At 44.1% G+C, this 20,498-nt stretch overlaps 1 protein-coding gene across 3 annotated transcripts in view; it reads left to right on the top strand.

Annotated features, from left to right (window-relative positions):
• gabbr1b (gamma-aminobutyric acid (GABA) B receptor, 1b) overlaps positions 1-20,498 on the top strand; it is a 275,139-nt gene that overhangs the window by 173,802 nt on the left and 80,839 nt on the right. For all 3 annotated transcript variants that reach the window (XM_035992923.1, XM_031278814.2, XM_031278815.2), the window contains exon 8: positions 17,968-18,102. In XM_035992923.1, the coding sequence (XP_035848816.1) occupies positions 17,968-18,102 (135 nt within the window). The remainder of the gene's footprint in view (positions 1-17,967; positions 18,103-20,498) is intronic.

Here is a 20,498-nt window from a genome sequence, read left to right on the forward strand (position 1 = left end):
ATCATTGTGGAGTGGAACCTGGTGATAAGCGCTCTGGAGATCCAATGTAGAAAACAGTGTTGCCCCTCTCAGCTCCGCAAACATTTCCTTCACGTGAGGCAATGAGAACCCATCGATCACGACTGCTTTGTTAGGCTCTCTCAGATCCACACAGAGCCGTAGTCCTTTACCCCCTCTTTTTGTGGTGACTACTATAGGCGAGAACCATTCTGATGAATCTATGTGCTCAGTAACGTCCTGCTCTACCAGTTTTTTAGCTCCTCAGACACTGCTGCTCTAACTGAGAAGGGTAACCTGCACAGTTTCTGCTGTACTGGTTTAATGTCTGGGCATACTTTAACTCTGTGAGTAAATCCCTTAGCACATCCTAATGCTTCCGCTGACACTTTTGCAACCATATAGGATCAAACTGGACACAGGGCGCTAACGTGACCTGACCATCTGTTATCTGCATTTTTTATGCAAAAAAATAAGTCTCTGCCTAACACTGCAGACCCATGTTTTACGATGTAAAGGTCTGTGTCAGTATTGTGGCTCCCAAATGCTACATTAGCTTTTAAGCATCCCTGTACAGGAATAGCACTCCCCCATAGTCCTTCAGCCTGAGTTTTGGTATCTTAAGGGAGACGCTAGGAAATAGCTCAGTTAACTTTGACGCTGGTAGTATTGATACAGCTGAGCCCGTGTCTACCATTAACTCAATGTCCTGGCTATCTACCCCTGTCACACTCACTTTAACTGTACACATTATGCTGCTAGCGTCACCTGTATTTACATTCAGGATAGTCACTTCTGGGACAGCGACCTCGCTCACACGTGTTGTGTCCTTTCTTTTTGCAGGTGTTGCAGCTCGCCTCCTTTGCAGGACATCCCTCGAAGTTAGCCTTATGCTGAGTAGATCCACACCTATAGCATGCTATTCCTCTTTTAAACTTGCCGTATCGCTGCTGTTCCTGTGGTTGAACTGCGTGCACGGTGCTGTCTACTTCATCACACATGACTTTGGCCTCCGCCACAGCACTTTCAATCTGGTGCGCTATCGTCACAGCTTTGAGTAAAGTCAGCAGTACCTCCAGCAGGAGGCGCTCCCTGATGCGCGGTGAATGGTGGAGTTGGTCCCGAATCATCTCCTCTTCCATTGTCCCAAACTGACATGTCGTAGCCAGCTCTTTTAAAGAAGCAATGAACTGGTCTGTAGTCTCGCCCGGGCGCTGACCACGTTGTCTGAAGTGGTATCTTTTAGCTACGACATTTACTTGGGGTGTAAAGAAAGTCTGAATGGCAGCCAAAGCTGTATCGTACTGTATCATCAGTAGAAAAGTCTCTGACCTTCCGCGCCCAAACAGTGGATTAGCAGCGTGCACTTTTTTGCCTCAGGCAATTCCTCATCAGCCATCGCCTGGAGATAATTCTCAAAAGTGCGTATCCACAGCTTGAATGGTACGCCAATATGTTGTGTTGTAAAAATAATGACTCTGTCTTGACTTATTCACTTTACTTTATTCCAACCATTGTAAACAGGTAGTGTGCCAGCATACAGGTGTCTATATGGACCACAACTCTTCTTCTCCTCTCTTCTACTACATTCTCTTCTTATACTCTAAACTGAATTCATTGCGCACAGCGCCACCTAGCGCTAAGGTTAAAACACCACAATACCTTATTTGATTAAATAATTCTCTTCATAACTTATTTTTTACTCAGTCAATTGCAGAGGGTTCGACATCGACCAAGCCGAGGAAACCGCCAGCGCCGACGCTCTCCTCAGTACAGTCATTATGCCATTTCTGGTTGTACATCATGGTGCGCTGCACCCTCCACGTCCTTTCGGCCGTCTCCTTGTCTACAGACGGAGCTCGACATCAGAGACTGGACCGTTGCCCACCTCGGAAGGGTCCACAAAGGGAAAGGTGTTACCTTTCACCACAACGATAACAAATTAACTTTGTTCCACCTCTCTTCTGCCTCCATTGCCACTCCAACGGCAACAAGCCTCCGACACTTCCAGGTTCCTCGCCTGGGTCAAACAGCGCTGTCACGCTTGACGTCACGGGGCCTTCGTTGCCCCTCTGTGTCTGACCTTTCACAGGTCATCTCTACCTTCTTTTCATCCCTGTGTCAGCAGGCTGCACAAAATTCCCAAGCACATGCATCCTTTCATTAGCCTAGAAATCTAGACGCACCCTATCGGCAGCAAATGTAATTTGCAGCCAGGGGGTCTGGCAACTCTCTGTTGGCTTGCAAGCTGGAAAAGCCAAACTTTAGCCGGGCCAATCACATCATGTATATCATCATGAGCCAAACCCACATCATTGATGTGGGTTTGGCTTGTCAGGCTATCCTTTAATCCCATCATCCCGTCTTCTACCCTTCCTTCAGCCTTCCAGCCATGCGGCTTCTGCTCCCCCCTTTTACAGCCAGCGCAGCAGCACAAGGTTCTACTGAAACCCACGGAGCTTTGCTACAGGCTAATCCTCCTCTTCCAATTCCAACTGGTCTATCCTATTGCCCTTCCCTCCCCCTCCCTATCCCCACCCTTCCCCAACACTCAAATGTGTTTTCGCCGAATGTCACTAACTACACTCTATCCACAGCGGCACCTCCCACCCAGCCATCCTCATCACTTTGTCGCCCTTCTCTGGTCTCCCCCACTTTACGCCAGCAGATTGTCTCTGGTAATTACGTAGATTTAGCCCAGCCATCAATCGTCAACACTAGCCAAACCAGGGAAATTGAGACTCACCTCGGTTCTGTGCAGCTCCGTCATCCCTCACCTCATAGATCAGAGGACTTGACTTAAGCTGAATTCGCCTTCTCATTCTATCGTGACGTAATCTGTTCAACCTTTCCCGCACGGAGGTCTGAGCTAGAAGATTACCTCTCTATCGTGCTAGATATGGCCCTACGTTTCCGGAGGGACAGGATTTTAGAGCTACCACGTACATTTTGCAAACCAGGCAGCTGGTCGTATTCAGCAGTTCAATCAGGGAACATACTGGGGGGCCCTTGACTCCGAGTTGTACTGCCGCATCTTTGCAGCTCGTACATCTTTCTCCTGCGAGTTATGTGGAGCCCCCTCCCACCGTACCACAGCATGCACAGTCAGCGCTCCACCACCTCGCCCACGTTCCCTTGCTTCACGAACCTCCTCAGTACTTAACCTTCTATCATCCGCCGCACCTCCACCTCCCATTAACCCCAGGCCAGCAAACATTCGCCCATCTGTTAATGTTCCCTTGCCTAAGGCAATAGACAAACTCTACCAGGGAGGTTGGATGGTGTGCAACAACTTCAATCACTCACGCTGCTCTGTTTCCAGTTGTTGCCTGCACGTCTGCTCCTTTTGCAGCAGTGCTCATGCTAGACATGCCCGCATAACCCAACTTCACCAAACGATCAACCTGGGGAATGACTAGCATGGCACCTTGGCACGCCAATAAAGGTAAATGCCCTTGCCACCACTCTGCAAAATCATCCAGATGTAGTTTGTCGACTTCCTTATTAATGGCTTCACACATGGTTTCCACCCGGGCATAGACATACTACCCAATACTTCCCACTTTTGCAGTAACCTTCAGTCTGTGCTCTCAAAACCTCACACCATCGACACCCTGCTAGCCAAAGAAATAAAGGAAGGTTTCATGATAGGCCCTTTTGACAAGCTCCCTTAGCCCCAAAGGCTAATAATTGATCCGTCCTCCCCTCACGGCTCGCACGTCCCAAGCATAAACATTGTTATTCCCAGTCCAGATTTCTCCATGCAATACGCAACTATCGACCATGCCATCACCCTGATCTACTAGGCAGGCCACTGAGCAATTCAATTTCAATTCAATTTTATTTATAGTATCAAATCATAACAAGAGTTATCTCGAGACACTTTACAGATAGAGTAGGTCTAGACCAAACTCTGTAGTTTACGAAGCCCCAACTATTACAGTGGTTGCCTCAAGAGCAAGCATTAGCAGTAGCTATTGCGACAGTGGCAAGGAAAAACTCCCTTTTTTGTTAGGAAGAAACCTCGGACAGACCCAGACTCTTGGTAGGCGGTGTCTGACGGCACCAGTTGGGGGAGTGGTGAATGGTGGCAATAATAGTCATAATAAAGATAGAGAAACAGTGATCACAATGGTAGTCGTAGTAGTTCATGTCATAGTAGGGTACAGCAGGGCGTTACGGGGTGTAGTGTGGCACAGCAGCCTGGGTGGACGTGGTTGGGCGCGGCAGGACGCAGTCGGACACTGTGGGGAATCGCAGAGCGTAGCAGGGTGTAGTAAGTCCATAGTGTCAGCTGCACCCAGGACCCCGGTGTAGGTGCCACCCAATTCCAAGGCGATGTTCTGGGTGAAGAAGAAGCAAAGGGACTCCGGGGAGAAAACTCCCCAGAGCTAGGTTAGTAACAGGCATTTCTGGGACTAAGATGCACACAAAAGGAGACAAGTGAAAAGAGAGAAGAGGGAGCGGCTCATTGTGTCCTTGGAAGAAGCTTCCCACAGCAGTCTAGAGTTATAATAGCATAACTAAGAGAGGCAGGCTAAAGAGAGGGGCCCTGGACTGGGCTCGTACTCTCCCCTGCCAGAACGGGCTTGTACTTCCTGCCTCCCTTTACTCTACTCTACTATGCTGCAACTCCTCACTCCCTAGCTATAAGCTTTATCAAAGATGATGGTTTTCAGTTTATTCTTAAATGTGGCGATGGTGTCAGCCCCCCGAACCCAAGGTGGGAGCTGGTTCCACAGGAGAGGAGCCTGATAGCTGAAGGCTCTGGCTCCCACTCTAATTTTAGAGACTCTAGGAACCACAAGTAGCTCTGAGTTCTGGGAACGCAGTGCTCTAGTGGGACAATAAGGTACTAAGAGCTCTTCTATGTATAATGGTGCTTGACCATTTAGTGCTTTGTAGGTCAGGAGAAGGATTTTAAATGCAATCCTGGATTTTACAGGAAGCCAATGCAGAGAAGCTAATACAGGAGAAATGTGATCTCTTTTGTTAGTTCTTGTCAGAACACGTGCTGCAGCATTCTGGATCAGCTGGAGGGTCTTGAGGGACTTATTTGAGCAGCCTGACAGTAAAGAATTACAGTAGTCCAGCCGGGAAGTAACGAATGCATGGACTAGTTTTTCTGCATCGTTTTGCGAGAGGATGTTCCTGATTTTGGCAATGTTACGAAGATGGAAAAAGGCTGTTCTTGAGGTTTGTTTTAAGTGGGCGTTAAAGGATAGATCCTGGTCAAAAATGACTCCTAGATTTCTGACAGTAGTGCTGGAGGCCAGGGCAATACCATCTAGGGTAGCTATATATTTAGATAATGAAGTTCGGTGGTGCTTGGGTCCCAGCACAATAACTTCCGTTTTGTTTGAGTTTAACATCAGAAAATTGTGGGTCATCCAGGATTTTATATCTTTAATGCACGCTTGAAGTTTAGCTAACTGACCGCTTTCGTCGGGCTTAATTGACAGATATAATTGGGTGTCGTCTGCGTAACAGTGAAAGTTAATTGAGTGTTTCCTAATAATATTCCCTAGAGGAAGCATATATAAAGAGAATAGAATTGGTCCAAGCACTGAGCCTTGAGGAACTCCATGGCTAACTTTAGCGTATTTGGATGGTTTATCGTTAATATTAACAAATTGGGATCGCTCAGTAAAATAGGACTTAAACCAGCTTAGTGCGATTCCTTTAATGCCAACTAAATGTTCCAGTCTCTGTAAGAGGATGGTATGGTCAATAGTGTCGACTGCAGCACTAAGATCTAATAAGACAAGTATGGAGACAAGTCCTTTGTCAGCAGCAATTAGAAGGTCGTTAGTAATTTTCACCAGTGCCGTCTCTGTGCTATGATGCATTCTAAATCCTGACTGAAAGTCTTCAAATAGACTATTTCTATGCAGAAAGTCACACAATTGATTAGCAACTACCTTCTCAAGGATTTTGGAGAGAAAGGGAAGGTTAGATATAGGTCTATAGTTGGCTAAGACCTCAGGGTCGAGGGTGGGTTTTTTCAGAATAGGTTTTATCACAGCTACTTTAAAAGACTGCGGTACGTGACCCGTTAATAAGGACATATTGATTGTATCTAGTAATGTGGTATTGACCACGGGTAGTGCTTCTTTAAGTAGCCTCGTTGGGATGGGGTCTAAGAGACAGGTAGTTGGCTTAGCTGAAGAGACCCTTAACATTAATTGTTGGAGGTCTAATGGATAAAAGCCGTCTAAATAAGTATCAGGTCTTATCGTTCTCTCTAGCCCTCCTGCGCCCAATGGTGAGCCGTTAGAAGCTGTGGGCAGAAGGTGATGAATTTTTTCTCTAATTGTTATAATTTTATCATTAAAAAAGGTCATGAAGTCATCACTGCTCAGAGCTATAGGAATAGATGGCTCAACAGAGCTATGACTCTTTGTCAGCCTGGCTACAGTGCTGAAAAGAAACTTTGGGTTGTTCTTATTTTCTTCTATTAGTATTGAGTAATAGTCTGATCTGGCATTTCTGAGGGCCCTCCTATAATTTTTTAGACTATCTTGCCAATCCACACGAGATTCTTCCAGTTTGGTGGAACGCCATTTACTTTCAAGTTTTCGTGAGATTTGTTTTAATTTGCGAGTTTGGGAGTTATACCAAGGTGCTAGTTTCCTTTCCTTCATCATCTTCTTTTTGAGAGGAGCAACAGAATCTAAAGTAGTCCGTAGGCAGGCCGTAGCAGCGTCTACAAAGTTATCAAGTTGGGAGGGACTAAAGTTAACATAACGGTCCTCTGTTATATTAAGGCATGACATTGAGTTAAGTGCTGTTGGAATATCTTCCTTAAATTTAGCTATAGCACTGTCAGATAAGCATCTAGTGTAGAAACTTTTATTTAATTTCGTATAGTCTGGTAGTAGGAATTCGAAAGTTATTAAAGAATGGTCTGATAATAAAGGATTCTGCGGAAATACTATTAAATCGTCAATTTTAATGCCATATTCTAGCACAAGGTCAAGGGTGTGGTTAAAACAGTGCATGGCCTTATGCACTCTCTGACTGAAACCAATTGAATCTAGCAGTGAATTGAAAGCAGTACTAAGGCTATTGCTGTCAACGTCCACATGGATATTAAAATCACCTACAATAAGTACTTTGTCTGATTGAAGGACCACGCATGATAAAAACTCTGAGAATTCAGATAAAAACTCAGAATATGGACCTGGTGCTCGGTAAACAACAACGAATATAATTGGCGGTACTGTTTTCCATGTTGGGTGTTGAAGATTAAGAACAAGGCTTTCAAACGAATTATAATTTAGTTTAGGTTTAGGATTAATTAACAGGCTCGAGTCAAATATGGCTGCAACTCCCCCTCCTCGGCCTGAGCCTCGTGGAATTTGGGTATTATTATGACTAGGAGGAGTGGCTTCGTTTAAACTAACATATTCGTCATGGCCCAGCCAGGTTTCGGTGAGGCAGAATAAATCAATGTGGTTATCTGATATCAATTCGTTTACCAATAATGCTTTCGATGACAGAGATCTAATATTTAATAGTCCACATTTGATTTTCCTATTCTGTTCTATTGTTGCAGTGGTTGTTTTAATTCCAATTAGGTTGTTTAGTATAGCACCTCTTTTGTTAGTGTTTTGTTTAAACGGTCTCAGTCGGGGGACAGACACGGTGGTTATGGGATTATGAATGGGTGATTGCTCTGAAGGGAGCACAGAGGGGCGTGTAGCGCTGTATCTCTGATTATTGACTTTGGGAGAGTGTGTCTGGTCAGTGTGCTTGTGGGAGTGTTTACGGGATGTAAACAGTCAATCAGAGGTCTGGGTATGCAGGGCGTGGTGCAAATTCCCACGTAGCATCTGGCTTCCGCGTGTATTGGGATGAATCCCATCCCTGCTGAACAGGGAGCCACGTTCCCAAAACAGATTGAAGTTGTCAATAAAACCTATCTTGTGAATGCTGCATGTGAGCTGGAGCCAGGTGTTAAGGGAGAGTAGTCTACTAAAGAGGCATGACCTAGAGATGGAAGTGGGCCCGAAATAAAAAACGACTTCCCAGTGCTTTTTAAAGCCTCAATGAGAGTGGTAAAGTCTCGCCTTGTGCGCTCACACTCCTGAATCCGAGTGGACATGTCGTTATGTCCACAATGGACCACGATGCGTTTGATAGAGGTCGGAAATGAGGGTATCAGGTCCATAACTTTAGCCAGGATGTCTGCAACTTTGGCTCCGGGAAAACAGTGTGTGACAGCATTATGAAACCGTAGGTCTCTAGTGATGGAGTCCCCAATAATTACTGTGGTTAGGGGGAAGAGCGGACGAGGAGTGGGGGGGTGTGGATAGCCGGTGACGGGAGCAAAACAGTCAGTGTCGGTTTCAGATGGGCAGGGAAAAGAAGAGGAAGATTGCTTACCGTTCGGTTGTGGGGATTGTTTTTGAGGAACGTTGTCATTTGGCCGATCCATGCAGTGTAGGCCACCGGACCGTCTGACTACCGCATCCCTCAGAAGCTTTCGCCCCGCGGTAGCAGTCGTCTTCCGTGACGACGGCTGGTCAGTCTGCTTTGAAGCGGGGCGAGCCCGGTGAGCCGCATTGGCTGCTACCGGCTCCGACTCCGACAAGGCATTGAAGCGGTTGGAGAGGCTGAGGGCAGGAGGCGATGGAGCCCTACCCGAGGCTCTCTTTCGGCCGCAAACCACCTCAGTCCAGGGTGGCTTGATAACCGGTGTCGAACAGGACGATGGGCGTGGGCAGGCAGCTGGGTCCCATGGCCTGGAAGGCCGCCGAGAGAGATGAGATCCGGAGCGACTGATTATGAGCCACGTCCAAGCAGGCGGTTAACAAAGCATCTTTGGTTTTTAAGTCCTCGGAAAGCCGACGAACATCTTCCCTGAGGTCAGCAATTTCTTTGTTTGTATTATTAAACAACGAGGAAATCCTGAGGGGGAGTGGGGACTCGCCAGGTGTAGAGGTTGCCATGAAGCTAGCGTTAGTTTAGCCGGTAGGCCTAGTCTTGATAAATTAGCGTGAGGCTAATACTTACTTACACGTAAAAATGTATCTTTGGTTTTAAAAACACTTTATTAGTATAATAAAAACTAATAAAAACTAGGCGATAGAGCCGACTGTTAGGTAGGAGGTTGAAGGCAGCTGCTGGCTGCCTCGTCCCGGCCAACTGCTGTCGCTGTCGCAACTGCTGTCGCTGTCGCAACTGCTGTCGCTGTCGCAACTGCTGTCGCTGTCGCAACTGCTGTCGCTGTCGCAACTGCTGTCGCTTGTGGATTAAGCTGAGCAGACATCACCAGCACAAGAGCAGTCCCAAGATCTTTGACTCTCTCTCTCTGAAGCGCTGTGCTGGATCCTGACAAACAATCATAAACTCCCTCACATAGTCCATCTTCTCAACGATTTTCTCATAGTCACTCCACGATCACCCCCCCCCTCCCCTCTCCCCTCTTCGGGCTTCTTACAAAAGCTTTCGCAGAAATTGGTGTCCCTATTTCTGAAGAGAAAACCTGTGGGCCTGGCACTTCAATCGAGTTTTTAGACATCACCTTGGATTCGATCACCTTCAAGCATCCCTGCCATCAGAGAAGATTCAGCGTATCACGCTGCTTCTCTCAAACTATCTTTTGGCAGATAGATGTACCAATCGCCAGCTACTAGCCCTCCTCGGCCATCTCAATTATCCCATACGCATAATCCCTCAGGTCACACCACTCCTTTCTAACCTTCTGGTTAAAGCCGCAGCGGTCCCCTCTCTCCATGTAAAATGGAGATACACCTGTGGAAACATTTCCTGTCTTCTTGGAACGGCATCTCTTTTTTCTATGATGACGTCGTCACGCAACCGGAAGACATTGAACTTTGTACAGACGCAGCTCCTTCCATATGGAGGGAGATGGTTTGCTTCTGCTTGGCCCTCGGAGTTCAAATCCCTGGACTCAGGGTCCCGTCATCCGCTTTGCACAAGCTATATCCCATAATCATAGCTGCCATACTTTGGGGGCACAAATGGTCCAGGAAAGCCATACACTCTGATAACACAGCAGTCATAGATATCCTAAACAAAGGTCGTTCTCACTCACCAGCCATCATGTAGTTCCTGCACAGAATAACTTTAATCTCAGCCCAAAACCAGTTCATTCTCAGAGCAGCACACATTGCTGGTCACCGCAACAGCATTGCTGATTTGCTTTCTCAGTTCTCTTCCCAGATACACATACGCTCCGTGAACGGTCCGCATACATTCGTACATACATTCAATGTTGACAAAGCGTGAGACTAAGCTACTTACGTTACCATGGCAACTACCAGCAAAGGGCTGAGTATACATGCTGTCTCCTGTTTATGCCCATTATACCAGAATGTTGATGAAATATGAGGTTTGGGCGTGTTAGTTTAAACAGAGATTAGTTTTTCTACTGGAGATAAAAACACTTGTGTACACGGAGATTGGTTTTGGCTCAAAACTCCGCTTAAAAACCAAAACGTAGCAGTGTAAATGTAGCCTAACTGTCAACTTCTGTGGTGCGCTGCTGACATAAACCTCATATTGTATATCCCGAACGTCGATACAAGACATAACGTGTTACACAACCTACTTGACTAGTAGACTACTAAAACCACAAGTTGCCCTGTTGGCAGATAACATGATTGCAGCAAACATTACCTGATTTGCAGGAGTTAAGTTTGCTGCATGGCCACTGCATTCATTCTGGTGTGGCACCACAGCAATCCCCTGTGCATAACATTGCCATATTATCAGTGCTGACATTTCACAGTATTTTCACAGCAGGAGCTGTACCAATCAAATTATAGTCCAGACATCCTCAGGTGGAACCAAACATTCCTGCTTTATGGAAACACTTTTTTTGATAATTACATTTTGGCCAAATAATTAAACAAGTCCAAGCAAACAGGGAGAGGATATTGATTTTGTTAAAAATTAAAAAAGTATTTCAATTTAACCTTAGGGTTTAGCTACCTCTCTGTGCATACTGATATGTGTGCGCGTGCCTGCGTGTGTAGGTTGGGCTCCTCTGTTCAGCTGCAGTCCCAGCTGGTATCCCCATTTAAGTCTTTCAAGACAGAAATATACTAGCAGTGGGGCAATGGTGAAGCCAGAGGGTGACTATTGCCACTACAGCACTATATTTCCTATTTTTTGTTTCTTGTACGGAATCATTTCTCTACTGCTGCAGCAACATTAATCCCTGTGTAAAAATGATACACCTAAAACAGCTGCCCAAAATAACCATGTCTTGTTGTGTGGGAGTATTTTCTTTCTCCAAACAAGCAATGGGCACTAATGTCGCTGACAAATATGCTGCATTTCCTGGGTCTGTTTTTGTCTCATTGTCTGAGCATCCACATGACTAGGGGCTGACTTTACACATTCCTGTGCTAGTCCAAAGTGAATACTGGCCTCAGCCTGCACCCCCGCCACTGCGACTTACAGCAACCTGAACAGCTGTGTCATCCTCACTTGTAGCCATTTTCTCATGATGGATGTACAGTTGTGTTCAAAATAATAGCAGTCCAACATCACTAACCTCATAAATCAAATTTTTTGGTAGAAGTGATATTTCTACATGGCAAATAATTTACTAGTAGGCCTAAGTGTTGTAGAGTCATAGAAAACCAACAGACCCAACCGTCATGACATGCATGCTGCTCATTCTGTGTAATTTAATCTGTAATTGAAAGGGGCATGTTCAAAATAATAGCAGTGTTGTGTTCAATTAGTGAGGTGATTGATTCTGTGAAGAAACAGGTGTCAATTGTGGCCCATATTTAAGGAAGGAAGGAAGCAAATGTTGTGCATGCTGGTTATAGTGCATTTCACACTGAAATACTCAGCAAAATGGGTCGTTCTAGACATTGCTCTGAGGAACAGCGGACTTTGATTAAAAAGTTGATTGGAGAGGGGAAAACATATAAAGAAGTGCAGAAAATTATAGGCTGCTCATCCAAAATGATTTCAAATGCCTTGAAATGGCATCCAAAGCATGAACGACGTGGGAACGGTCGAATGGATCGAAGAATAGCCAAAATGGCAAAGGCTCAACCAATGATCAGCTCCAGGAAAATCAAAGAAGACTTAAAGTTACCTGTGAGTACTGTTACGATCAGAAGAAGGCTATGTGAAGCAAAGCTATCAGCTAGAAGCCCCCGCAAAGTCCCATTGCTGAAAAAAAGGACACATTGACTGGCCAAAGGAGAAATGGCACATCCTGTGGACTGATGAGAGCAAAATTGTTCTTTTTGAGTCTAGGGACCGCAGACAGTTTGTCCGACGACCCCCATGCACTGAATTCAAGCCACAGTACACTGTGAAGACAGTAAAGCATGGTAATGCAAAAATCATGTTATGGGGATGTTTCTCATACTGTGGTGTTGGGCCTATTTATCACATACCAGGGATCATGGATCAGTTTCAATACATCAAAATACTTGAAGAGGTCTTGTTGCCTTATGCTGAAGAGGAAATGCCTTTGAACTGGGTCTTTCAACAAGACAATGACCCAAAACACACCAGTAAGCGAGCAAAGTCTTGGTTCCAGATGAACAACATTGATGTTATGGAGTGGCCAGCCCAATCCCCAGACCTCAATCCCATAGAAAACTTGTGGGGTGATATCAAAAATGCTGTTTCTGAGGCAAAACCCAGTAATGCAGAGGAATTGTGGAATATAGTTCAATCGTCCTGGGCTGGAATACCTGTTCACAGGTGCCAGAAGTTGGTCGACTCCATGCAACACAGATGTGAAGCAGTTCTCAGAAATAATGGTTATGCAACTAAATATTAGTGCAGTGATTCAAAGTAAAGCAAACCCTTGAGACAATTTTCAGTTGATACAGTAAATGTTTGAGTTTGTAAAGAAAAATGCAAATACTGCTATTTTTTTGAACAGCCTAACATTCCTTTTTCTTCACTTTCTATAAAGGTATAGCACAAACTTGATCAATTTTGGTCATGTTTTTATTTGGAATTGAATGTGCAGTGTTCCCAATGCAATGATATTATGGAATTAAAAGCTATTCTAAGGATTTTGAGCATTATTCACTTTTTTAAATCACACTGCTATTATTTTGAACACAACTGTAGCTAGCTAGCTTGCTATGAAGGAAGATGATGCCACCATTCTTAAACCTGCCTACAAAGCTCTGATTGGTTGATTGTGTCTCCAACTGGGGAAAAAAGCCATCAGTTGAAGGAGTTTTAGGTGTCCATATTTCTGGAAGTAAACATTCCATTAATTTGTTTAGCGTATGGACTTTTCTGGCAAAGAATCTTAACAGGCCTAAAAGAAAATGTTCTGTATTTTAACTGTAGCTACACACAATTTCTGTTTTTTAATTACGGGGTAAAGTCCGGGTAACGAGCTGCCAGAACTTCTTCTGTTATTTTATAGATTTGTTTCTTAGAATCCAGGAAATTAAGTGTTTAATGCTCAAATTTTTCCGGGGAATGACCCCCAGGGTTATAATGTGTCCCCTCCCCCCCCAATGTTAAAACTAAACCTAGCCCTTGGTCAGACTGAACAGAGGCAGCGACATCAGAGCACAGATGCAGAGATTTGAGGACACTCCGGATATATGGAAACGCTGACCAATCAGAGCAGACTGGGCTTTTTTGGGAGGGGGCTTAAAGAGACAGCTCTACAGCAGAGCGTCTCATACAGAGTCCATGGGCAGTATGAGAAAAATAAAGTGGTTTTAAACATTAAAGCACTTAACAAGTATAAACCTGAAAACGTGTATATACGTCTCCTTTAAACATATTTTAACTGTATATTTGTACCCTTATTTTCTACTTTGCTTTGAGAGTGGTCTGTGTGGAGTAATATAAAGTAACACAATGACAAATGTTAATTTCAAAAAACACAATCAAATTCGCAACAGTCGACCAAACATGACCGGTAAACAATTGACGGCCACCACACCTTCACCGCTATCATTTAAATAGCTTTTTGATTTTTGATTGACTGTAGGCTATAAATGGAAAGCAAGGAACACTGTTGTGTGGATAAAAATCATGCAGCTTGACTGGTGGGTAAATGTTTTTCCAGGCATTACACAGAAACATGCTGTCTCAGGACGCAGGTTGAGGTGACCTTGGAACGTGCCTCAGCTTGCCTCCCTGGCTGCTGCTGCCGATGCCTCAGCTCTGTGTGTGACTATATGCACTTAGGTGTATAAGGAACAGTGTATTTTACAATACACACTGTTTTTAATCACTTAATTTAGTGAGCTATATCTTCTCCCATCCTGTGTTCAGTTTTCCACATTCATCTAATCTAAATGTAGATGGATTGTATTTATATAGTGCTTTTCTATTTTCTAAAACTATGTCTCCTTTTTTCAGAACTCTACACACAATTCCCAAAACTACACACACAAAATGCAAAATGCCTCACATCTCCTTCAAATTGAAACACTGCATTCAAAATACCATAAACACATCTCAAAATTAAGCATTTGCATCAAATGGCAAACACACTTTTCATAATAGTAAATTTTATTTAAACATGGTTGTGTGTCATGGCGGGGGGGTGGTGGGGGAATTGTATGCACTTTGTGCAAAACAAAGTCTGATTGATTTGTAATGTTGAAATAGTCATTAGATAGTTGCATGCAGTATGGACGCCATTGTAAAGCTACTCAAGATGGGCTTCTCTCATGGTCAATCCATGGTTGATCACATGATGAATAAGTGTGGCCCTGAGGCCTGTACTACGAATCAAGATCCACATGCCCTGGATTTCTTTCAGTTACCCAGCTTCACTAACCCTAACAACCGCGGTCCCGCATAAGCTGTGTCACGACGGTGGTTATCAACTAGTTCAGTTAACCCAGGGTTTCCCAATCCAGCGATGCGCACGTTCACATAAAAGAGGCGATGTTTGCGCACCATGACCAATCGCAAACATCTACCAGAGCCGCATATTTTAAACAAGAAGAGCAAACTATAATTCTACATAAATATGAAGAACACAAACACGGTTTTGCAAGCAAAACGCAATACAGTCGCTGCTTCCTAAAACAGGAAGGAAAGCTGGCAAAAAAATAGCCAACGCTGGAAATGCATAAATCACAACGCATCAGTCAGGCACAAGATCTGACCATAATTACACTTGTGCTTTCCATAAACTGCCGTTGCTTTAGCCTGTTATTTCAGTTGCAACCCTGGCAGTGGGAGCGATCGTGAGAGCAAATAAAAAATATCAAAACATTATTCAAACCGATGTGCACGTTGGCAACACACGGCTCAAGAAGCCGACAAATAGCTGATATGTAATTCCCTCCCATTAAAATCTATATATTTCATAAACATAACCGTCAGGGAATGTTAACAGGGTTGTCGGTCTCTAAATGTTTTAACTTTTATGAGCGCACCCCCCCACCCCCCCCCCACCCCCCTCTCTCTCTCTCTCTCTCTCTCTCTCTCTCTCTCTCCGCGCACTGAGCTCCACTGGATCTTCTAAGAACGGTGACACCATTATCAATCGAGTATTGATTGGTCAGTAGGCGGGGCTTTTACACCAGTTGATCTCTAATCTCCAACATAACCTGCTCCCGACCAGGTTAGGTGTTCAGCATAAGTTACCACGGCGATTGAACCCGGTAACAAGTGATCCACCGTTGTGGTACAGAAAACCCTGGGTTGAACCTGAAGTTACCTCGTTAACGCCAAATCTTGCTTTGTAGTACAGGCCTCAGATCTCATCAGAGATGGCTCTCCTTCTTTCTCTTCTTCCCTCCTCCTCCTCCTCCTCCTCCTAGTTGCCGTCCTCTGTCTGTCCCTCCTCCTCCCTTTGCTCTCTGTCTATTGTTGGCATCCATTGTTCAAAACAAGTAATCTGACCTTTGACCTATGTATAGGCCTATACTAAAGCAGTGCTTGGTTAGTGTTCAGTTATGACTTAATGTGTTTGCACATGTGAGGAGTGTGTGTGTGCCCTGGTAAATAAGTGTAGCATTTTGATTGGATTAGAAAAGGAAAGCAAGTCACTTCCTGTTAGATTTTTGTGTCTTATGTAGAGAATTGTGTGTAATGTTTTGAAAATTGTTTTTTGAAAAGCTTTGAGTGAGAGGTTTCAAGAATCGTGTGACATGAAAAGATTTTGTGTGTAAGCAGTTGAAAAAAAACAAGTTGTAACATTGTACAGGAACCATTCACACTCATTCATTCATTGTGGCCGAGGCTGCCATACAAGGTGCCACCTACACATCAGATAACCATTCACACGCTGATGGCGCAGCATCGGGTTCAGTGTCTTGCCCAAGGACACTTCGACATCGGACTGCAGGGACCAGGGATCGAACCACCAATCTTCTAATTGGTAGGCAGTCGCTCTACACCTGAGCCACAGCCGCTGTCACAATCACCCATCTAATCAATGTTTCAAACAGAACGGTACCTACATAACATAAAAACACACTATCTAACAGAACATCATTGGTGTATTACCAAAACCACAGCATGTAGTCCAATTGATTTTAAATCCCTAACAGAGTGTGTCTGCAGGTCCTTAAAAACCCACTATGTATAGAATTTGAAAATTTCTGGCTTTGGCGATCCCCAGGTGGCACTTCTTCCAGTGCCACCTGAAGAAGACCTATTATATACTGTTTTCAGGTTCATACTTGTACTTTATGTTTCTATAAGAACATGTTTATGTGCTTTAATGTTCAAAAAACACTTTATTTTTCTCATACAGCTGGCTGCACCTGTATTCACCCTGTCTGAGACGCTCTGTCTCGATGGGTTGGTGCTCATTGTTTTGTAATTGAAATACCTTTGACTAGAATGTCCAATAATTCCATGGAAGATGCAAGAAAAGTGGTGTTTCCCTGATGTTCATCAGCTCATCTCTGGTAAAAGAGAACACATTAGATGTCATAATAGATGGTAAACACTAGTGTATTTGTTGTACAAATTAGCTACAACAGTAATATGCAGTTAGCCTACTCATGAAAGTCGCTCATACATTTTTCAACTTAGGAGCAAAATGTGCTCCTTGGGAAAAAGTTACAGAATTTAGTGTTTTTCTTGACATAAATAAAGACATTTTCACTATAAATTTGTGCCTAAAAATGTATCAGAATGCAGGAAATAAAGTCTTCTCAATAGCAATTGGTTTACATGAACACCTGTAACTCTCGTTATTTCCTTCTTCCAAAACGTGAGTTTTCATTAAAACTAAATTATGACTAGTGTGATATTTGCATGCCCAATTAATCAGAGCACCCAATGGGAATGAATGTTCGGATGGTGAATAACACACAACACAGCAACACAATCCCTTTTTTCACTTTTGAGTCTGACCATCTCAGCGCCACCTTAACCTTTTCTTTTTTGGCTTTCCATCATCAGACTTACTCACTGTCTGTTAACGTAGACTTCCAAACGTGACAAAGAAAAAAAGAGGTGTTCGATGGCTTTACGTCATAGGCCGACCAGGGCTATGCCATTTGGGGAGGGGCTGCTCACTGATCCCCCTATATTTCTGAAAATTCTATACATGGTTGTGACCGTTAGTGATTTCTGATTAGCCTGTGTTTGTATTGAAATAAGAGGCTGCTGCGGCCCGCCGTAAGGGTTGAGCAGAGGCTGCACAGTTTGACCAGCGGGCAGCGGTGTTGCTTGCAATGTATAACTATTATCAGACCGGCCCTCGCGGCCTCGAAACACTACCGGCCCACCGGGAAAAGTCCTGACTCTTCCGATTGCCACTCCGCCTCAGAGTCCACATAAAAAAACACTGGGGCTACATTTACTTCCAACAATGATGGCAGAACAGCATCACTGATCTGTTTTAACTGAATACTCCAGCTCAGCTAAAAACACCGGATCTGCAGCATGTTACCACGTTGCTACGGATCCGGATCGTTCCGGCCCACTTTAACCCCTGATTACCTCTGTAGGATGTTGGGCGCAGCGTGTTTCTTCTGCTGACTGTCCTGCTGTCTGTGTCTTTGTCCACAGTGCGATCCAGGTGAGGCCACCAAGCTGCTCTATGACCTTCTGTACACGGAGCCCATTAAAGTGGTGCTGATGCCCGGCTGCAGCTCTGTGTCCACGCTGGTGGCCGAGGCTGCTCGCATGTGGAACCTCATAGTGGTAAGAACTTTCTCCTTTCTGTTTGTAGATCTTCAAAACAACACACACAATCAAAATTAATCTAAATGTTTGGCGGCATGGTGGTTCTGGGCTTAGGGTTGGACCCTGCTGGCAGCCTGGGCCCTTCTGTGTGGAGTTTGCATGTTCTCCCTGTGTCAGTATGAGTTTTCTTCCTTCCACAGTCTAAAGACATGCAGGTTAGGGTAATTATAGTCTCGCATTTCCAGCCCTATCTCCACAGCGCTCTGGAGTAAGGTCTAGCTACACCACTTATACATTCTGGGATAGGAGAAAAATAAAAACGCTCTGGGTTGTTTGCATCTCTTTAAACCAATCACAATCGTCTTGAGCTCCGGACGCAGTGATGGTCGCTCTGCTAAATAGTCTCAGGAAGAACATTTGAACCCCGCAAATGATAACGCCACATACAATATTAAATGAAGGACACATTTTTGCTCCACCTAAGCTACATAAGATTAGTCTGGCTATCACCAGACCAAGCTCAGTTTTTTAAGATTGAACATTAGTCTGGGGAGTCTGCTCTGTATTTTCTACTGCACAAGAGGCGTGATCAATGGGCATAGTTGAAATGACTCTGTAGGCAATTGGATAGTCCTTCAACCAATCAGACCAACGATCCGGGTGACGTAGCAGTGACAGTGGCATCAACGGGTTGCTGCGCTTCGGTGGCCACTAGGGATGGGCGATACCACACTTTTAGGATTCGATACGATACTGATACTTTTTCTTGCATTTTCATCGATATCGATACCGATACCGTTAATTTCTTATTGGCAATTTTTGTCAGTAAAAATATTATTACATTTAGGACAAATCACAAGACAAATACAGACCATTTATACAAAATTTATTATGGTCAATACATAATGAAATTAAAATTAAAATAAATAACTATAATAATAAATAATAATAAATAAATATGAATGAAATAAATTAAATATGAACAAAAACATACACATTTTCAGGCCCTTGGCTGTGTCGCTGTCGGCTGTGTCGCACGTTGACGCTCATTCGCTCGTCTCCTGTCACGTGACATGGGCCGGCTTAATACGCCGCCAGGTACAGGGATGGACACATAGTAATTTAAGTAAGTAATCTAAAACAGCTGAAAGTGATGCATAACCCCCAATTATTATTTTTTAGTTTATATCGATATTTTTTAAGGAAATCAATGCCAAATGAGTAGCGTGAGTATATCGATCTATCGATACCACAGGATCGATATGCCCATCCCTAGTGGCCACCATGTTGAATGTAAACAAAAAGCTGCTTGCCGTCGCTTATATAGCCAATAGCGCAAATGTTTCAGACATATCCCTTCATTTTTTTATATGCACTGCTATTTTTATGTGAGAAAGCACAACTGACCCATATTTCTTTGTCATTGCCTTAAATTGCAGGCGATCTGCAGGAAAATTGTGATCTACATTTGCTGAGTTGCTCTCTCTCTCCCTCTCTCTCTCTCTCTCTCTCTCTCTCTCTGCCTCTGCCCAACTAGAGCATGGTTTTTGCCTGTTAAAAGAACGTTTTTCCTGTAAACTACTGTAAACTAATTATGGGTCCATTCTCGTCTCTTCGCAGAAAGTTAACGGTTATTGATTAATGATTAATGAGAGTGGATCTGGTGCGTGAGACATGCAAGAAAAAAAACGCCTATGACACTCTAGTGGTGGGCGTCAGTTTCTTCGTAGTCGTAATCTTTACCATCTTGGGTTCCTAGCCTATGAATTAATACAATATGACATTACGCAACTTTGAAGTTGGTAGTCTAGTCACTTAGCAAGATCAAGATTGATTTATTTTATAATTTCAAATCTTCTCATTTAGAGGAACAAACCTACCCAAAAGGTATCCACAGTGTCTTTTCATATAGATCTGTATGTTGGAACCACACATTAAATTTGTGGGCAGAAAGATGAAAGATGAGCTTAAAGAGGCTAGAAAACTCCGTAGAGGCAGGGGCTGGGCTAGCAGGGGGGCACGGTGTGGCACTGGCCACCCCTGAAATATGATTACAGGTTCCACATTACATAAAGTCATCTATGAAAGCTGTCCTAATATAAAAATATGGATTAGTACAGCATTACATTATACACGTTTGTGTGCCCAATAGTAACATTTGGTTAAGAGATCCTAGCCCGATCTGCCGGCGATTTGATTTCGCCCTGCAGCTCAGGCTGGAAATCTGTACTTTTTTCTATTTTGCTTCCGTTACAAAGTTGCGGGGACCATTCACAAACTGGCTTATCCACCTGGCGCGCTATTGGCGCGTTTAACACAATGACCCGTTGTTGCGGTCGTGTCACCGTTGGTCGCGCTCATGGAGGACAAAGTACGTCACCTGGATCGTTGGTCTGATTGATTGAAGGACTATC

This window comes from Sander lucioperca, chromosome 16, assembly GCF_008315115.2.
Source record: "Sander lucioperca isolate FBNREF2018 chromosome 16, SLUC_FBN_1.2, whole genome shotgun sequence".
Lineage (NCBI taxonomy): Eukaryota > Metazoa > Chordata > Actinopteri > Perciformes > Percidae > Sander > Sander lucioperca.